The 21,104-nt window shown below is 40.9% G+C and overlaps 1 protein-coding gene across 4 annotated transcripts in view; it reads right to left on the bottom strand.

The window, feature by feature from the left end:
* The window catches only part of PAK3 (p21 (RAC1) activated kinase 3), a 127,788-nt gene that overhangs the window by 97,085 nt on the left and 9,599 nt on the right, over window positions 1–21,104 (bottom strand). For all 4 annotated transcript variants that reach the window (XM_061137883.1, XM_061137881.1, XM_061137880.1 and 1 more), the window contains one exon: window positions 2,545–2,746. In XM_061137883.1, the coding sequence (XP_060993866.1) occupies window positions 2,545–2,719 (175 nt within the window). In that variant the 5' untranslated portion in view covers window positions 2,720–2,746. The remainder of the gene's footprint in view (window positions 1–2,544; window positions 2,747–21,104) is intronic.

Below are 21,104 nucleotides of genomic sequence, written 5' to 3'. Positions count from 1 at the left end.
TATGTTGATGCTACTTTCTCCATTTGCCCCTCTTTCCTTTCCCTACTGTGTCCACAAGTCCATTCTCTATGTCTGCATCTCCATCCCTTCCTTGTAAATAGGTTCATCAATACCATTTTTCTAGATTCCATATATATGTATTAACATATGATATTTGTTTTTCTCTTTCTGACTTACTTCACTCTGTATAACAGTTTCTAGGTTCATCCATCTCACTAGAACTAAAATCTGTTCTTTTTTATGGCCGAGCAATCTTCCATTGTGTATATGTACCACATCTTCTTCATCCATTCATTTGTTGATGGACACCTAGGTTGCTTCTATGTTCTAGCTGTTGCAAATAGTGCTGCTATGAACATTGGGGTACATGTGTCTTTTTCAACTATGGTTTTCTCTGGGTATATGCCCAGCAGTCTCCCATGGCACAGTAATGTTAAACTATCTAATGCCTCTTTTATGAAGAATACAGCATGAGTGATGGTGTAGGAATTCCATGCACTAGGATCTTCAGACAGAGGTGCCTTTGTAAGATCCTGAACAACAAAGTTATACATTAGCTTGGCATAAGTCTTCTTAAAGGTCAGACAAAACACTGTCTAAGGGTTCCAGGACCTGAATCATGCCACTGGTTATAAAGACAACCTTAAAATGAGGATGCACATTTGCCAATGCATCTGAGGAACCAAAAGGACAAGCAGGAATCAATATGACTTTGAATTCAAGATTTCTTTTTAGTAGTCTTGAGCTTCTGCAAGAAAGCAATGTTAAACCCATTCCTTAAGGAGAGAGGGAGTCATCAGGCTTTTCTATTTGCATGCCGGTATATTGGAAACTTAGCTTAGATGTTTCCTCTGAGAGGATATGGGCCTAGTTTTCTGCAGACAGTAATGGTTTCACTGTGAGGTCACCTGAACTACTGACACAAAACAGAAACACCAGCCTCTCTGTTTTGGCTGGCCTCATGTCAGCATCAGTTGGCTCATGCTCTTCAGAAGGGCAAACAGGATTGATTGTTCAAGGGCTTCCAAAGCATGGCGGTCTTGACAGCACCAAAGATTTGTGCATGCACATGACTCTCCTCTTTAGTTGCTTTCTACAGTTGTGGCAGATACAATGCGGGAGCTGCAGGATCTAGTGGTTCTTTCTTTGGCACCACTGTCACCTAAGATTCAGTTTCCAGGTTGTGCATGCATTTCCAGGTGCACCATGAATTTCTCAAACCGTCCATTGCTCTTGGCAGCTCTTTTTTTTCGGGATCCACTTTGGTGTCTGAAAACATGTCTTCAAAAATTCCTCTCACATGATGGGAGATCCCTTGCATGGAAAAGTGAAAGTGTTAGTCACTCAGTCATGTCTAACTGTAGTGTGCCAGGCTCCTCTGTCCAGGGAATTCTCCAGGCAAGAATACTGGAGTGGGTAGCCATTCCCTTCTCCAGAGGATCTTCCTGACTCAGGGATCAAACCTGGGTCTCCTGCATTGGCAGGGAGAGTCTTTACCATCTGAGCCACCAGGAAAGTGTTTTCTTATTCCTTTGTTTGTTTTCAATCCAGAGGTTTAACAACATTTCTGTCTTTTCCATCCTTGGGTCACGAGGGATAAAGCATTTATTACATGGCATAGGTATACAGGAGGCAATATTGGCCTCAAGAGTTTCAGCTTTCCTTATGGAAATTCATTAATATAATATAAGCTACCTATAAAGCTATCTGTTTTACCTTTAAGAAGCTTAAGAGTGTCCCTTTTCTCTTAAAGAGATATCACTCTTCTTGCCCTTTAGCAACTTTCTCTGGTGCTGGAGTCCTTGTACCTAGTTTTACTCTCTTCTGCCATAATAGTCACATTTATAGAAGCCATGTATTAGGCTTTATGCTAATTAATGCAACCTGACAATTACTTATGAGGGATTTTATATTTCCCAATGTCACAAAGTATCAGCATATGATATTTGAGGACCAAGGATAAATGATAATATACTGTTGTGATACTTAATGCAAAATACACTGATTGTGTAGGGGATGACTGGCAGAAGAATGGTAGAGGAAACAAATGACTCAGAAATTTCTTCACACTTTGTGATATAGTCAGACAGACAATAACGTGGCACTTGGACTGACTTCCGTATGCTCAATTCAACATTTTCATGGTTGTGAAAATGGTATACAGAAGTAAATCCACCAAGACTCATATTCCTAATAAGGACAACTTGTAGTTAGGAAGGGATTACTATAAATTCTCCTTTAAGTTTTATCAGAAAGAAAGGCACTATTCATATCTGTAAAACAGTCTTCTAGCTATGATTTCCCATGGCTTACTGCTGAATTCCATGTTATGTGAAAGGCAAACACAGCATTTAAGTGTATTTTCTGTAAACCTACAGTAAGTCAATGAAACATCATCCTCTGACAAAATGCAACCTCTGAAGATGGAGATGCAAAAGTCAGGCAGACCCTGAACAGCCCATGCTCAAGAAATGACTTGAGAAAGAAAGCGACAATGAAAGAATAAACTAGCCCCTTTCCAACACCCGGCCACTGATACTTTACTTTTATCCCCTCCTCCTGGGAAGATAGAGCGAAGCCTGGCTTTCTTATTCTTCTCTTCAGGGGCCATAGGAAGTGGTTTGGAGCTGTGGTTGAGTGCCGAAGAATCCCGGTTGTTACTGTTCATCCTCAGTGGGGGAGCTGGGGGTTTCTCTTCATTATCCAGACCGTCAGACATTTTCAGTTATAACTGACTGCACAACTCCTAAAGAAGAGGAGGAGAAAACAGGAGTTCAGAGAGGTCTGAAAGACAATCTGGTATATACAGGAGATCTAATGTCTTAGAAACAGAAGCATTGGTCTCATGCTATCTCAGGTTTGATAATAACCATTCTGAGGGGTTCCTTTTCTAAAGGGAAGGGAGCTGTCTCCCTAAGGCCCAATGATGCAATTTCCTAAAGAGGAAAGCAAAGGTGAGCTTTTTCAACATGTAGATACAAATACCTAAGGTGCCTTCTCCCAAAGACACTCTATTTTCTGCTGTCCACACACAGTCTTTTAATGAACAATTTACAGTCTTTCCTCTTTGTGAGCAAGATTGGGCACAGGAGCAGAAAGGGTGACAGAGGATGAGATGGTTGGAAGGCGTCACCGACTGAATGGACATGAGTTTGAGCAAACTCTGGGAGCTGGTGATGTACAGGGAAGCCTGGAGTGCTGCGGTCCATTGGGTTGCAAAGAGTCAGGCAGGACTGAGTGACTGAACAACAACAATGATCATTTTGGTCAGGTAGTACCACCTCCTCGGAGTCTAGAATTGACATAGGCTTGGTTGTTGATTTTTGACAGCCCACAACAATCATGTTAGTCACTTTGATACTGGGATGCCTTTGGCATCTGATTCATACCTGTGTGTACCTGATGAACAAAACACATTCTATTGCTTTATGAGAAAGAACTGAGAAACAATCTAGTAAACCTGGTAGTTTCAGCAAAGTTGGGGTAGACTGCTAGGAGAAGCACTGCTCCATCTTCAAGTAACAGAGTAGATGATAAAACAGAGATAAGTGTCATCAGGAGCAAAGAGGAACTCCAAGGAGAGGACCGTTTCCTGAGGAGACACCATAACCCTATTCCTTGCCATATTTTATGTCCTGGAAGAAGGAACAAGGGAATTGACAGGGGTGACAGGCTGGTAAGAACCAGTTTGGGTCTTAGCAACTTATCTGCTCTTAATTTCATTATTCTTTAGTATTTGGTGCCGAGAGCTGAACACATTTGGGTTTCATCCCACTGAAAGGTTACGTGAACTGGAAAAGCACAAACTCAAGGAACTGTTTCGGTTCCTAGCTGTCTTCCCACTCTAGTTCAAGTCTTTCCATTAGGGCCCTGACACTTGCCATTTCAAGTCAGGTGTTACAAGTACCTTCCAGGGGAAACAGGGTGGGGGAGGGATGGAGTGGGAGTTTGAGGTTAGCAGATGAAAACTAATGTATACAGAATGGATAAATAACAAGTGAACTATATTCAATATCCTGTGATAAACCATAATGAAAAGGAATGCATAATATATATATATATATATATATATATATATATTAATCATATATGCTTAGTTCAGTTCAGTCGCTCAGTCGTGTCCGACTCTTTGCAACCCCATGAATCGCAGCACACCAGGCCTCCCTGTCCATCACCAACTTCCGGAGTTTACTCAAACTCATGTCCATTGAGTCAGTGATGCCATCCAACCATCTCATCCTCTGTCGGCCCCTTCTCCTCCTGCCCCCAATCCCTCCCAGCATCAGGGTCTTTTCAAATGAGTCAGCTCTTCTCATGAGGTGGCCAAAGTATTGGAGTTTCAGCTTCAACATCAGTCCTTCCAATGAACACCCAGGACTGATCTCCTTTAGGATGGACTGGTTGGATCTCCTTGCAGTCCAAGGGACTCTCAAGAGTCTTCTCCAACACCACAGTTCAAAAGCATCAATTTTTCGGTGCTCAGCTTTCTTCACAGTCCAACTCTCACATCCATACATGACCACTAGAAAAACCATAACCTTGACTAGATGGACCTTTGTTGGCAAAGTAATGTCTCTGCTTTTTAATATGCTATCTAGGTTGGTCATAACTTTCCTTCCAAGGAGTAAGCGTCTTTTAATTTCATGGCTGCAGTCACCATCTGCAGTGATTTTGGAGCCCCCCAAAATGAAGTCTGACACTGTTTCCACTGTTTCCCCATCTATTTCCCATGAGGTGATGGGACCAGATGCCATGATATAGCTAAATCACTTTGTTGTACAGCAGCAATACATGCAACATTATAACTCTGTATCTCAATTTTTAAAAAGAGTACCTACCAAGTGAATCTCCACTTCCAATACAAGGAAAATCAAATACTACTGCAACAAAATCTTTGTAATGTCATCAAGTATTAACTGGCGCTAATTAGCAGTATAAGAGCTCTCCAAACACAACTCAGCCTATCACTTTATTCCAATAACATACCTAAGTACAACAACAACAAAAACATTACCTGCTCTAATGAGAAATAACCTGCCATCATTCCTTTCAGCCCTTCAGTAGTTACACGTTTATTATTTTCAGTAATGAATTCTAAATTATATTACATTAAGTGGAAATTAAAAAAAAACTTTACTGTTTAAAATTTTCTCAAATATATGGAGCCTGTAAGTATTCAAAACTAACAGTACCAATTCATAGCTTCTCCATCTGCACAGGCGACCACCAACAAACAATGACTGGTGAGACCTTGATTTGGACAAAAGATCTATTTTACTTTGCCTAACTCTCATGCCTTGCATTATCTTAATGAATTAAGACCAATTCTAGTTTTTTTTGAGGAGCTGTGACAGTGAAAATATTCAGAAGTAAATGTATTGTCATACACCACCACCAGCTTTCTAAGTCTCACATTTTCCTATATGGGTGAAACTGTGTTGTCTTTATTGTTTAGACACTCAGTCGTATCTGACTCTGCAACCCTATGAACTATAGTCCATCAGGCTCCTCTGTCCATGGGATTTCCCAGGCAAGAATACTGGAGTGGGTTGTCATTTCCTTCTCCAGGTGATCTTCCTAACCCATGGATCAAACTTGCATCTCCTGCTTGGTGGGTGAATTCTTTACCACTGAGCCACCAGGGAAGCTGGTGAAACTATAGCACAAGGTAAAACGAAAAAGAAACTGTGATGTCAAGGATCAAGTATATCCATAGACTACTGGTAAATATTTTAACTAGAATATGAAATCAGTGCTAATGGGTCTACATTCCCTTTCACATTTTGATCCTTCTCAATTCATTCTTTCTCCAGAAGATAAGTAAGTTTAAGAGTGATTTCACCAATGGTATTCTGTATCAGACAGGTTCATGGTTTTTACTTAGTGTTGAAGAAGAATTTGCCAGACGAAGAATAAAAGCACTAATTTTTTCGCCTTGTGTGTGTTTTGTTTGTTTTACTTCCTAGGTTCAAAAATAATGCTTGAATATAAGATGATTATTAAATAAAGCTCAAATGTACAGAATCTTGGTAAAAATAGTGAAAATTGAAAGTTATTACAAAAGAACTGAAGATTCTAAGTAAGACCTAGAAAACAGATTTCCGAAAAATGTGTCTCATGGGGAGAGAGAGCCACCATGTTCTGGATGATATCTATTTTCTGAGGACATATTTAACTTGAGATGACAGAAGCCAGAGAAACATACATGGCCTCTTTAAAATGATATACAAAACTGATCTTACACAATAAGGCAAGTAGGAGTCTGAGCCATTCAGGGTTCTAGTGCACCTACGTAATCTAAAATACTAGGTGCCTTTGTTGTGGATAATTAGGTGTGGCTAACAGTGACCTTTTTCATCCTTAAATACTCTCTCTGGCTAGACACTCAAAAAGTAGATGCCCTGTTTCTTTTCAGGTCGAGATTAAAAAGGGCTACTTGGAATATAGAACTCATACTATACTCTCCTATACTAGACTAGAAATTGCTGCTGAAAATATGAATACCACATACTTGCCATGGTCCACATCACAGGCATTCTGTAAGGGACCCAGCTTAAATGGCACATCTTTCTATTGCCCAGCAAACTGGAATCAGTTTAATTCCGTCCAACTCATCAAGGGATTATAAGAAGGGCTGAAATAAATCTCTTACAGAGATGGAAATGAAACTGAAGAATCTTGGCCCATTTCCGCAATAGGAACACGAAGCAAATAAACACTCAGTTTACCTAGACATTTCAGATTCAGTTTTGCTCAAATTATCCTAATATTACATCAGTTCTTCATGACCCTTTACAAGGCATAACCAATCTTCATCTTTTTCTAATGGTCCCAGATAATTCTGAGTTTGTGACAAAGGAATAATGTGGGAGACTCCTTATCTCTAACTCACCTTAAAAGCAAGGACTTCAGAGTATACTTTTAGGTGACCAATGGAGAAAGGGTAGGGCCCTGTAAGGCACTCTTGCTGTTAATCTATTTGCTTTCCAAGTGGGAGGTATCTCCGGCTATTCCACAAACATAGAAAAAAAGGGGGAGTCTATTCTGCTATGTTTATAAACAATGCTGATTTACTAAGCCAGGTCCCTCCCCTGAGACACCTCTCTACAAAGGAAACTATTAATGGATTGCTGGTTCAATCTGCCTATGAGGTCATTATTTCCAAGATCTTGAAAGAGACTATTTTATTTGGGGTGGCTGTAGGCTCTACTTCAAGAACTGTACAAAAGCACCATTATTCTCCAGGAACCCAATTGAAAAACTGTTGATCTTTAAAGTTTAACTGTTGTTGTTCACTTCTGCAACACAGAAGAAACTTGCAAGTGTGGGTCATGCTGGACCCAGCCACCAGCCATGTCATTTCACTTTTAGAACATGGCCCTTTGCATTGTTGGAGGAACAGCTAATTTGAATGGACACCCAGCAACAGCTTATATCTGTTCACAAATTGCTTTCAGACTTGGCTACTAGGTTTTTTCCAAGAGAATTCAAATGGCTTTTGCAGATGGTATAGTTTTGGTCCAGCCCTTGGGAGATAATGTGGCTTACCAAGGTTCTGTAATTACAATTGAAATTCATCAGCAGTAAGAAATGAGCCTCTTGTCTCATGATAACCAAGAAGCTGGAACAACCCTCTTTCAGAGTACAAAAAAGATTAATTTTTTATTCCCCTCCCTCCTTATCTCCCTTTTTCTCTCACTCTCCTCTCTACTCCCACGGTCCCACCCCCAAATGCAAGGGCAGGCATGTGCACACAGGTGCACACACACATACACACCCCTTCACTGAGTTGCCTTTTGACACAGAGATTTACTACAAAGTATTTCAGAGGAAAACTTTTATCAAGATGCATGGCAACTTTAGATGAAATGATTAGGCACTGTATATAATGGTCATTCTCTCATACTTCCAAATGTATTCTGTTAATGTGGTACCAAATGAAACCCTCAGAGAACATTCAGTAGGTTAAAAAAAAAGCCACCAACCTGCATGTTCCAGGAGTCAAGGGGAAAGATAGGTGCTCAAATATATTCCAGATAATGTGGCCAAAATTCATACCATGACATAAGTGTGGAATTGGATACAATAAAAAATACCAATTGTGCCCATTTGTCACAGGTGCTCTACTCACATATGTGAAAAGGTGAGAATCCAGAAATACTGGCCCTACGACTTCCAAGACCATCTAAAATCAATATTTTCATCAGATCTGATATCATCAGAGACAATGGTATCTGATACTATACAGAGACAATGCATGTCTGTATTATACGGTCTGCTTTCAAAAATCTAAATCACTGTTTATTTGCATACTTTCCCAATGAGAAACAAACTAATACTGGCCTCCTTTCAAAAACAAAAGCCTAGGCCAGCAGACACACAGCCATGGTCTAATAAACCCAGAGGTAAAGTTCTCAAACCACCAGCCACACAAGGCCATTACTATAAATCGGGGAGCCCATCAATACTGCTTATGTCCCTCTCATATCAAACTAAAGGATATAACGTGGGAATGAGATGCAGCCCAGGGGAAATTTCCAAAGTTTCTGATGTTTCTGAGATACCTACAAAAAGAATAGGATTGGCTGCAAGACGCCTGGAGCTGATGAGATGACAATCAAACTGGCAAGCACACATAAGAAAGAAGATTGATTTTGGTATCACAAAATGTAGTCAACAAGTCAAAGAACCCTCACTATGTTAAGACATTAACAGATCATGAGGGCATTTCAAATTTCTAGAACTGGGTAAATCTTTATAGCAAGAGTTAGATCTACAGATCAAGAAATGAACTTTTAATAAGTTTCCAGATTGGGAGGTATTAAGCTGACACAGATTTAAAGTCAGCCAACACCTCCTTAGACAAAGATACCAACGCTGGACTGTTCTTTGTATTTTGGGATGAGGTTACTGCTTTTACTGTGAGAATGGTGTATACACTGAATTATACTTTGGTTGTAGAAAAAAGGATCCAAGAGTTACTTGCTGGCTCTTTCTTGGGCTCCCTTGTAAACAGAAGTACACATTTTTCAAGATGGCTAGCTGAGTTTCCAGGTATAAACTGTGATGGGGACACAAATGATGCTTTGCTAACTAGCCTATGCTGATACTAAACCCACTTTACCTTAGACACATTCTTAGCAACTGAAGTAGCCAGACATTTATGATTGACAGTGTAAGAAGACGTAGTGAACTGTTTTCAATTGCCTAAAAGGAACAAAACACCTGGCCTTCCACAAAGGGGACAATGTATTATCCTTTGAAAAATATATAGTGCTTTGCATTTTACAGCAACTTGCATCTGAAGATTTCTAGCAACTTTTCAGCCATTGTTTCCCATAATAGGCTAAGATGCCAAAGAAGAGAGAAAGGGCATTCCTCTCATTTTATAGAGAGGAAAAACTGCCACGTCTGTGTCCCTCAGTAGCCCTAAACCCCCACTCCCAGGTAGAGTAGGTAGATGAGAGCCTGACCCCTAACAATAGCCAACCAGATGGGCCCAACTTAGCATTTTTACCATCTTGTCATTAAAAATGTCATCCCCCTCACTAGATCATAAACTCTTAGAGGGTAAGAACTCACTCCTCAATCATAACTGTCATGCTTTCATACTGCCTAGTACACTGCCTTGTTCCCAGTAGGCATTAAATACACACGTGAGGGAATGAATGGAACTCTATATGTTCTATGCATTTGTTGAAGCTCTGAGTATGTTTTTCATAATGTAGAATAAGCCTATATGCTTACTCCAAGCAGGTCTGAGCCAAGAAGGAGTTTGGACATTTTGGCACTAGTCTATTGGCCAAGAAACTGGGCATCATGGAGAAACCAGCCACCTTTGGATTATCAACACCTCATTGTGACCTTGTAACGACCATGAGTTTATTCAAGCTCTGGTCTTATTTGAGCCAGACAACAACATGTGAAGAAGGGAGCACCATCCGCATTTTCCACACGGGGAATTAACAAGGCATAGAGGTTAAATGACTTATCCAAGGGTAGTAAAATAACTGTAAGAACCGAGACTAGAATCTTGAACTCTCCTCAATTCCCTTCCCTTGATACCATTACAATGTGGATCCAGGTAAACCCACCCACACACACACACACCTTCTCTTTATACATACACTTTCATCCTCCCCAAATATTCTTATGACAGTTCTATCTTTTTCATTTCAACCCACTTCAGGCTGGTACTTACTGATTTCAACTGCATTTCTCATCCAAAGACCCAAGGCTAGGAGATTTACTGACACAACTCCAGGAGGATTCGTTGGCTGGTAGGACCAATTCTTAGACGGCCTTGTTTTGGGGCTTGTCTGTTCTGGGGCACTCACCAAGGGAACTCTGCTATCAGAGACAGGGGTGTGCTGTTTCAGAGAGCCTCGCCTGGGAGATACCATTACAGCGTGTAATGGAGGGAAGCCATTTCGAAGATCATTTGATCAGGAGCTGAGCTACTTGTTAGGCAGATTTGCAAAAGCAGCCAGACAAGTAAGGGAGGCACTAGCTCTTTTTACAGCTGCCTCGTTTCAGTCTTAGATCCTGCAAAAGATAGCTCACGACTGACACACATACAAAACATGGTCACACAGAACACATTCATGCTCTGTCTCACACACACGAGCAAATGAGGTCAGTTCTGCTGTAGTCCTGTTCTCTGCTAACATCTTTCTGAGTGACTTCCATTGTTTGCATCAGGAACTTCACATTAATGAAATCCAATAAGCCAGCATATTATAGTTGCAAATTTCAATGATAGGTTGCAAATAAGGAAATTAATAGGTATACCACAGCATACTGCACATATTAAGTGGGGCAAGTAGCTCCCTATTTGAGCGACTTCCTAAGCTTCTAAATGGATGCAGCACCATCCTTTATTATTCACTGTGTATGCTGTATGAGCTAATGCCAAGAAAATGCTAATGACCATCTGACGTGTGTTTAGATTTGCAAACTGATGCATTATTACAGGTTTGGGCTTTTCATTTCCAACACTGATGCTTCAAATAAGAGAAATGCTTCAAATAAGAGAAAATAAGATGCATGAAGAACAGAGGTAGAAATTGTTTAAGCATAAAAAAGTAAAAGATGCTTCAAATAAATGTGTGGGAGAAAAAAGAGAAGTAAAACCAAGTAATAAAACACTTCCTAGTTCTCAAAACAGAACACAGTATCCTTGGAGGCTGTTGGACAGAAAAATTAGATGCAGACGAGCAGCCCTAGTGAACAGGATATGATAAACCATCTTGAGTTTCTGGGGTTCTAACTGCTCTCTGTGACTATGCATGGGTGATAATTATAACCTTCCCTGATCGACTCTGGTGAAAGAGTCACAAATTCCCTCAAACTCAAGCCTAAAAATTCAATTGCTAAAATTGCTAGGGCTCTTTGTATACCATAGAGATGTTTGAACATTGTTTTCAAACCCGTGCCTTATGGCTCATCGACCTAGGAACTTGCTCTAGTCTCAATTTTTCTATACCCAAATTGGCTTTCTATAAGGAAGGCCACTGAACATTTGAAGAGAAGAGCTACATGGGGTCAATTGAGACATTCACATTACATTTTTCTAAACTAGAAATTTAGATCATTATAGCAAAGTTCATATTCTACCCACCACCCCTCCAAAAAAGACATTTTGCCAGAATTGGAGGTCAAAGAATTTGAACTGGTATAAAATGCAGCAACTCTTCTTCCAGCTTTTGCCCCTCAACCAAAGTTTACAAAAGAGCGGAGCATGTGTCTATACAGCATGTGGGGGGCTATAGTTAAGGAAGAGGAAATATTATCTTTAAAAAAAGGAAGAATGGGAAATGATCAGACCCAATTTCCATCTATCACACTTCACAAATGGTAGGGGATAAACTGCTGGCCACAGCCTTAGTTGCAGGAATTCCCCATCTCCTACCCCCACTGAAAGGGATTATTATTGTCTTAAAGAAAACTGGCCCTGGGTCTAAGAAAAGATTAAAGTCCACCCAAAGAAATTCCTCTAGAAACCAAAAGCCTAAAGGATGACCTCACAATCAAGCCTGCTGGCTTTCCTGTACCAGCTAAGTTCACTTAGGAGCTTCGGATCCACCAAGTGATTCATTCTCCTTGCAGCTGGGTACTCAGCCATGTGATTGCAGCTGCCACTGCCCACTTCTCTAAGATATGGCTCCTGACTGGTTCATGCTGGAGCAGACCCCTCCTCCAGCACACGATCAGTTTTGATGCCCCAGTACTCACCCGCACACACAAAGAGAAGGCTGTCAGATACCTAAGTCTTTCTGTGGCCTGGGGAAGTCCCCAGACTGAGATCATAGGGCCCAGCCCTTAATTCTCAGAGGAAGGAAATGATATCCTGGTAGGAAAAGTGCAGATAAAGCAGAAGCAGGATTTAGTAGGAGTGGGAATCAGCAGGGGGACTCAATCAGTAGTTCCCAATGACTCCTGTGGAGCCAGGACTACGGCCTAGAACACATCCTGACCAAAACTGGGGAAAGGAAGGGACTTCCCTGGCAGTCCAGTGGTTAGAATTCCACACTTCAACAGCGGGGACCGGTTTGATCCCTGGTTGGGGAACTATGAGCCCACATGCCATGCAGCATGACCAAAAATAGAAAAATGGGGGGGGGGGCAGGAAAAGGGGAGGAAAGCTACGTGTTCATAATAAATAAATAAATAAAACTCTGCATTATAATTCTGTATCAAGCAATGGTTATCTCAGAGTGTTCCTTCTCCTTTAAGACTGAGCCTAATACATTCCCTGCACTTACAATCACATCAGCCAACCACTAGCAGGTTATACAGCTGTATAATGAGAGGAAAAGGGAAGATCTTATGTCAGCCCAACATTGCTTTTTATAGGAAAAGAAACCAGGTACATGCCTTCTTATTGTGGACTGCTGACTGACTTTCATTTCAAAGAATCTGAAGATCAAAACAGAGACCTCCTACCCTGTAAGGAGGTCAGATAGTAACTCATGCCTCTTAAGCAACCCATCTGTGCTTGCATTCGTCTATTTCAATAACAAATATTTATTGAACCTTATGTACTAGCTATCATGCGAGGTGCTGGGAGTAAAGAGAGAAATATCAGTAAATGTCCAGCCTCAAAAGAGATTATAGGCTTGAGCAGTGGGTTTGATCTCTGGCTGCATATTCTATCTAAAATGTATAGTAAATATACAGATAACAATACAACTACAGAACAGGTAAGGGCATGTGTATTGCAAATTGAAGAGTGCTAAAAAAAAAAAAAAAGAGGGCCTGGAGGAGTTCAGAAGGAAGAAAAGACACTCTTTGACTGCTATCCTACTAGATGAGAAATCAGTACCTGCACATTCAAGGCAAGTGTTTGACATGGATATTCATGCCTTTCATCTCCATGCCACCAACATTCATACCTACCAGGTATTGTGTCAGGTACATGGAGATATATACAAATAGAGATGAATGAAGACCAATCCCAGTCTTCAAAGAGCTCACAGTTAAATGAGGATGGTGGACATGCATACATGCAATAGGAAATACAATGGGATGCAACCCAGGTAGGCACAGGATGCTTTAGAGGGACAGAGCAGAAAGGGTAACTAATGTTCTCAGAGAAGATCAGACATATGTCACTTCAGCAGAGTATTGAAGGATGAGTAGGAGTTCTCTGGGGTTTGAGAAATGGGAAGTACTAGGGTGTTGTAATACATTATTCAAGAGTATATTCCAGCAAACAAATACTCCAACCATGCTAGATCATGTTTCTAAGGTTTGGGCACCTCTTTCTCCTGAACTAAGTGATTCTGGTCTTATGTAAAAACAGATCTTAAAACTCTGGAAGAAAGTAACATGTATAAGACTTTCAAAAGCCAGAACACGGGATCCTGTAACATATAGAAGGGACCAGTATGGGTGACACAAAGCATTTTCCAGACCTAAAGTCATATATGAGCAGAACAGACTTCTTTGGGGAAAATATATTAAGACTATAATATGTGGAAAAAGAAACCACTTCCTTTCATATTCCATTTAAGAACTAAGTTGCATCTTGTTCCCTAATTTTAATTTCTGGAGTTGATTTTTAGTTAGGTCTTTTTATAAACCCCCCAAAATTGTCTCCAACCAAAGAAGAATGGCTAGTTCTAGCTCCACTCCTGGATTGTTCTGCAATCTTGAGGCAATCAATAAATCTTCATAAATGAATTCAATCCTTCATTCAGCATTTATATAGTGTCTAATATGTGCCCAGAAGGAGGTGGATGCTTTGAAATGTTAGTGCAGGAAGGGTAGCTAGTACTCCCCACAGGTGTCTGAGGATACTACACTTGAGCAAGGTATTGAAGGTAAGTAGGAGCTCACCAGTGTCTAGGGCTAGAGATGAACTACTTAGTCCCCGCCATCAAGGAAAACAGTTTCACAGGCATTGGCCATGGCAGCTCAAGGTGAAGATGACAACAAGTAGCTACTGAAGGACAAGAGAGGGGCTCCCAACAGCCTGAAGAAGGAAGCTTCACAGAGGAAGTATACTTGAGTTGAATTTAAAAGGACAAGTAACCAAAGGTCACATTTCAGGCACAAGGAACAACATGTACTAAGACCAAGAGAAGATTACAGACAATGCAGTATATGAGAGAAACTACACATAACTTGATGCAAAAAAAAAAAAAAAAATAAGACCAGTAAAGACCAAATTAGGAAGGATCTCATATGCCTTTCTTAGGGGTTTGGACTCTGCCTGTCTAGATAAAAAGCCACAGGTGAGGAAGCATGGGCAGTATGGAAACAGGAAAAGAGAGGTTTCAAGAAGTAGCTCTATTCTGGACATTGGCCAAAGATGGCAAAGATGCTAGTTGCGGGATTAACTGGTCTCAGGACCCTAAATAGAAATCTATCCCAAGAAGCCCAGAGGAGTGTGGGAGGACTAATGTGGGTTTTTTTTTTTAGCCTTTAGGGGGTCTTCCAGCTTTATTTAAGGATAATTGACAATTTTAAAATGGCAACCCACTCCAGTATTCTTGCTTGGAGAATCCCAGGGACTGGGGAGCCTGGTGGGCTGCCTTCTATGAGGTCGCACAGAGTCGGACACGACTGAAGCGACTTAGCAGCAGCAGCATATGTATACAATGGGAAACGGTTATCACAATCACATTAATTCATACATCCATCATCTCACATTGTTTTATTTTCTGCTTTGTTTTGCTTTTTGGTATGTTGAAAACACTTAAGATTCGCTCTCTTAGCAAATTTCAAGCATTATTAACTACAGTATTATTAACTACAGTCATCATGCTCTTCATTATATCCCCAGTGTAGCCTTTACCTTTTGTTCAGAATTCCAGACAGAACTGTGCTTCAGTTTGTTTTTAGGAAATGAGAGTAAACAACTAGCTTAGAATGGTGATTATTTAAAAAGCTAATGAAGTTTGTATGCTGATAACAAATATGATGATGTGGGAGGCCCCTTAAATGAGCAGCCACTGGACTGCCACCAGTAATAATATTCCCAAGAGAATTATAAGAATTATTCTGGTTTTGGCCAGTAGGACAGCCCTTATCAGTTTCATTAAAAAAACTGTCTAAATTTTTATAAAGACTCTACCAACAAACATAAACATTCTACAAAGACTAAATATCTACAAATGGTCCTCAAATGTATAACTTTTCTACAAGTCTACGTACAAAAAGAGAACAAACACAGTGACACATTGGTTACCTCAGTAAAAATTATACTAGAAATATCTAGTGGGAAGCAAAACAAAGATCTAAAAACCTTGTCTTTATTACATAGCAAAAATAAAAAGCTGAAAGGAACGTAAATTCACATGTGATTGGGAAAAAAAAATTCTCTCTCTAGCTATATCTATTCCTCTCAATGTGTGTGCTCAGTTGCTTGGTCGTGTCTGACTCTTTGCGACCCCATGGACTTTAGCTCACCAGGCTCCTCTGTCCATGAAATTTCCCAGGCAAGAATACTGGAGATTGAACCTGCACCTCTTGCGTCTCCTGCATTGGCAGGCGAATTCTTTACCACTAGTGCCACCTGAGAAACTTTCCTCTTGATAGAGACAGCAAAATTAAGACAATAAATATAAATAGAGCAGCAGTCATAACATGTTTATATGGCATTATGGAATGGCTCAATGGAGAGCAGGATACGTGGGCTGAAAATATTAATTTGGAGACCATCAGCATGGAAGTAGGTGCAATCTGTCAGGAAGACACAGAATGACAGAAGGCAAGATCTCAGGGGAACACCAATATTTAGGGGCTGGAGGAGGAACCAGGGATCCTTGAGAAATATGGTTAAAGAAGTGGAGGAACTGAATCTATGACATCATGGAAACCAAGAGAAAAGTATTCCAAGATGAGTATGGCTATGAGGCAAATGTCACAGAGAGGTCAAAAGTGCTCTTATCTTTTTGTCCTTCCATCCTTTTCCTAAGGTTCACTAAAGTTGATGCTTCGTCATTTTCAGGTCAGAAGAGAAACAGCCAAGGAGCCCCAGAGGTCTAGTAATGTGTTTCAGTATATTTCAAGAATTTCCAGGCTCTGGACATCTGGTACTCCTTGAGCAGCATGAAGAAAAACTACATGACATGCCTTGAGAAAGATTTTTCCTTTTGATGGGAACTGGTACTGCCATAGCCATATATCACCACGACCCTCAGCTTTGCTGCAAAGGGCACTCTTATGATGTCACATTTGTTGCACTTCTGCAACATGCTGGGCAACAGACAAGGCACAGAGAGAAACACCACATGGTTCAGAGAACAGAAAAACTGTAGCTACCATTTAGACTTTTTTTTTTCACAAGAAGGTTTATGCTCAATTCAAAGAGGTCGTACTTGCTAACCACCACCTCAAAGATGCTGTGAAGCAAAGATGCAAATATTCAGCCTGGACTGGAACCTTCTCAGTCCAGCACTGCTGCTAATGAGCTTTATGACCTTGAGTACATTCCTTGATCGCTCTGAATCTATTTCTTCACAGACGAAAGGTTGTGAGACCAAGAGGTTGTGAGAATCAAATGATCCACACGTGAGAAATGAGTAAAGCAATTTAAGGTATGTTACCCACAGAAGATGTTTACAATTACTGCCACGGATTTCATGGGCCATAAAATCACCACCATTCATTAAGATTTATGTCCCAGGCGCTCTGCTAAAAGTTATTCATGAACCAGTTCACATAACTTGCATAACCCCTTGAGGTATCATTATTTCCATTTTACAGATGAAACTGACATTCAGAGACAGCAGCTTACTTGCCAAGGTCACAGAGTGAAACTATACAAAGACAAATACCATACGATTATCACGTATATGTGGAATCTAAAATATGACACAAATGAACTTATCTACGAAGCAGAAACAGACTCCCAGACATAGAGAACAGACTTGTGGTTGCCAAGGCGAGTGGGGTGGGGTAGGGGAGGGTTGGATTGTGAGTTTGGGATTAGCAGATGCAAACTATTATATATAGAATGGATAAATAACAAGGCCCTATTGTATGGCACAGGGAACTATATTCAATATCCTGTAATAAACCATAATAGAAAAAAGTCTATACAATCTCATGTCTGTGTGACTCCAAAGTCTATGCTCTTATTTATGCTTCCTCAATCACACTACAGTTTTATGTGAGATGATGAGTTCTCAGTTACCACAGCTTTTGCATAGACAAGAAAGCTCTTAGGGCTTTGAGATGGGTGAACTGTGCTTCCATTGTGATGTTTCAGAACAAAGCTTGGAAATGAGCAGACCCAGCGCCCACAATGCAGGCATTTCAGCATTAGAATCAAGGTCAGAGGCGTGCCTGTGGTTAGAGACCAGATCTTGGGCTCCACTAGCATAAGGAGTCTTTTTCATTCCTCCTCCCCTAAGTTTCGGTATACCAGCAAATGAAGGTGACATTACTGAAGCCTTCACAATCTCAAGGGAAAAGTTGTAGGACGAGAGGGACATCGAAATGGACAAGAAACATTGCTACAGTGTCCAGATAAGGATGTCCTAAAATGACACAGGAATTAAGGAAATGCTCATGGGTTTTCTTTTTCACTCTTCTTAAGTGGGAATGAGCATTGACCCCAGCTTGTGGTTAAGAGAAATAAAAACTTAAAGCAGGCAACAAATCCTGTGAAAATTGGGTCTTTGACAGCAAAGAACCATACTGTTTCTCTGTTACTTCAGGGTTCTGCCCCTTTGAAAGCACCTCAGTCCAAGGGTTGTGGTAAGGATAGAAAGATCTACCATTTGTTGAGCACTGACTTTGTGCTCAACATTTGTTGAGCCAGTCATTGCATTTCATCCTAACAACTCAATGAGGTAGATGGTATTAGTGTCATGCCCATTTTACAGATGAGGAAACTGAGACTTGAGGAGCATGGGTAGTTGACTCTAAGAAGGTTACATGATAGGAAGTGGCCAAATTGGGATTCAGAAGCTGGGGTAGCTAAATCCAGAGTCGGTGCTCCTAATGCTTCTTGCAAAGAGTGGACTCACTAGAAAAGACCCTGATGCTGGAGGGCAAGAGGAAACAGGGATGCCAGAGGATGAGATGGTTGGATGGCATCACTGACTCAAAGGACATGAGTTTGAGCAAACTCCGGGAAACAGTGAAGCACAGGGAAGCCTGGTGTGCTACAGTTCATGGGGTCACAGAGTCAGACACGACTTAGTGACTGAACAACAATGAACAACAACACTTCTATCATAATGAATGAACAGGTTATTAGATATTTTGAGAAGTATAAAATACCATATAAATACAAGGGGTGGGTCTCTTTACTTAGCACTCCTCACTGTATTGAAGTGAATTCAGGTAGGTGCATTTTTCCCCTCCTAAATTTCAGTCAGTACTGTCAGATTTATAATTTGCTTTCAGTTAAGTCTCAGCATATTGGCAGAAAAGATCAAATATAAATTTGCTGGGTGATTTCCCTAAAGCTGTCTCCTGGAGGAGGTTGTGGCTAAATCTTAATTAAGTACAAGATTCCCATTAAGGTCTAAAGGCTCACTTTTCTTCCTCTGCCGTATGCCCAGTGATAAAGTGCTTTGTTACACAATTTTCTAGAAAGATGAATAATCTTCCCTGTGCTAAGAAAGATGTCTATGAGGCAGTCTGCTTTGGGAAGTGGCTTCCTTAAATCCTGACTGCTGTTTCCAACCACTCATGGGTCTTCAAGGCCTTTGGATGCTGAAAAACCACTGGATGACATGATAAAGATTCCTCTAACCCCAAACTTCAAGACTGCTGCCTTGGACTACAGTTTCATGGTGACTTCATCTTTCCCAATCAAAGGAAATTACATCAAGGGCAGAGTCTGGAGCTTTCACCCTTTGCATTTCCCCCACTATGTAAGGTCCACAGAGGACTCTCAATCTGAGCTGGTAATGCCATTGGAATTCTGGGATGGAGGGACAGAGGCACTGGATCTGTCCTGACAATATGCTGCTGCCCAGCCACCCCTTTTAGTTTCTTAGCTGAGTTTCACAAGTAGCTACTCTGAGTCTGGCATTATGCCAGGCATTGAGAATCCAAAATAGGTAAGGTGGTGTGGTCTCTGCTATTGAAGATGTTCTCAATCTAATGATGGGTGTGCATGGCAGGGTGGAGGGGGAGCTGTTATCCCAGAGTACAGGCTCTTCCCTATGGGGTGCCAGAAAATAAATCATATGGCAGCACGGTTGTACTTTGCACTCTTTTTCCTCCAGGGAGACTCCAGCAGGGGCAGCCACGGACTGGGAGACTCCTACAGGTTGCTGGTGCAGACTAGGCTGGCTCACAGCTCTGGCACCAGGCTCCTGATCTACTGGTTCACTCCTGGGTTTTTTTCTCACCCTCTGCAAGGAAATCTACAGTCTGTCTGGAGTGCAAGGAAGTTTCTTCAACTTGTCTTTACCCCCGCCTACTGAGAAATTTCCTCTGTTGACTTGACTTTTAACAGCTGTTGAAATTCCAGTGGAGTCTATATATGCACGTGCACACTCACAATAGAAATGCATTTTATTATCCAGCTAGCTCATTAACCTTCTCTTTCTCCTCCTTGAATACCATGATCCAGAGTAAACAGGGGAAAAGCAGACCTGGCTGGATGAGAGGTACCTGCTTGAAAGCATGACTGCCCTTTCCACGTGTCTAATCAGCAGGCAATTCCAGATCATAAACATAAAAGTAGACACCTACATTTGCATAGGAAACCACTAACAGTGCTTAAAGAAATGCACGCGTCACCTTCGTCTCCCCTTGGGAGGGAAATGAAGTGGCAAGTTAAGCCATAAACTTGGAAAAGATAAACAAACCATCTAAATTCTAACCTCTCTGGAAAGGACTGGCTAAGGTTCTGCCTATTAGAGATGATTTCTGCAAAAGATATCTATGGCAAAAGGATGTAAAAGATGTAAAACTTGATCTAGGATTTGAGTTGCTTCTTTTTAATCCTAGACATAAATCTCCGTACTTTCTGATAGAAAGATCCAGTCCCATTGGCACCTGCCTAAGAGCAACACTCCTCCTTTTAGCTGATGCTGAGAAGAGAACAATGGAAAATGAGGGGGGGGAGTGACAGCTGTGATCATGAACACAATTGAGTGTGTCACAATGTGTATGTATGTGTGCATGTGAAGTAAGAAAGTGTGTGAATGTGGTAAAAATCAGTGTATGTGTATACATAAGAGTTTAGGAAAGTATTATGTGGGTGTGTACATTACAGTGTGGGTCACTATTTAGCACTATTGTGAATCTATGTCAAAATGAGTGTTGCCATGTGTAAGTGTGATTACGTGCAAATGTGACTGAGTTACAGTGATTATGTCAGCACTGAGTACATGAGTAGAAAAGAATGTAATCCAGAGTGTACAAAAACAAGTGTTTAAATAGGTGAGATTGTGTTTATGGTGTCAGCATGTATAAATGTGAACATATGAGCATGTATACACATGTGTGTGTCCTGGTGAGTTATGAGATGTATAAATGTGTAACTGTAAGAAGGAAATAGTGATGACAGTGAAAATGTGTTAGAGTATATGAAATTGAGTGCATGTAGGACTGTATGAGAAACAGGCAGAGGAATGTCAACCTGTATCTGTACACAAAGTGTGTGTGACTGTGTAGGAATTTGGGAG

Source organism: Dama dama, chromosome X, assembly GCF_033118175.1.
Source record: "Dama dama isolate Ldn47 chromosome X, ASM3311817v1, whole genome shotgun sequence".
NCBI lineage: Eukaryota > Metazoa > Chordata > Mammalia > Artiodactyla > Cervidae > Dama > Dama dama.
Note: the sequence above shows the minus strand (reverse complement) of the source record. Positions and strands in the feature narration are given on the sequence as shown.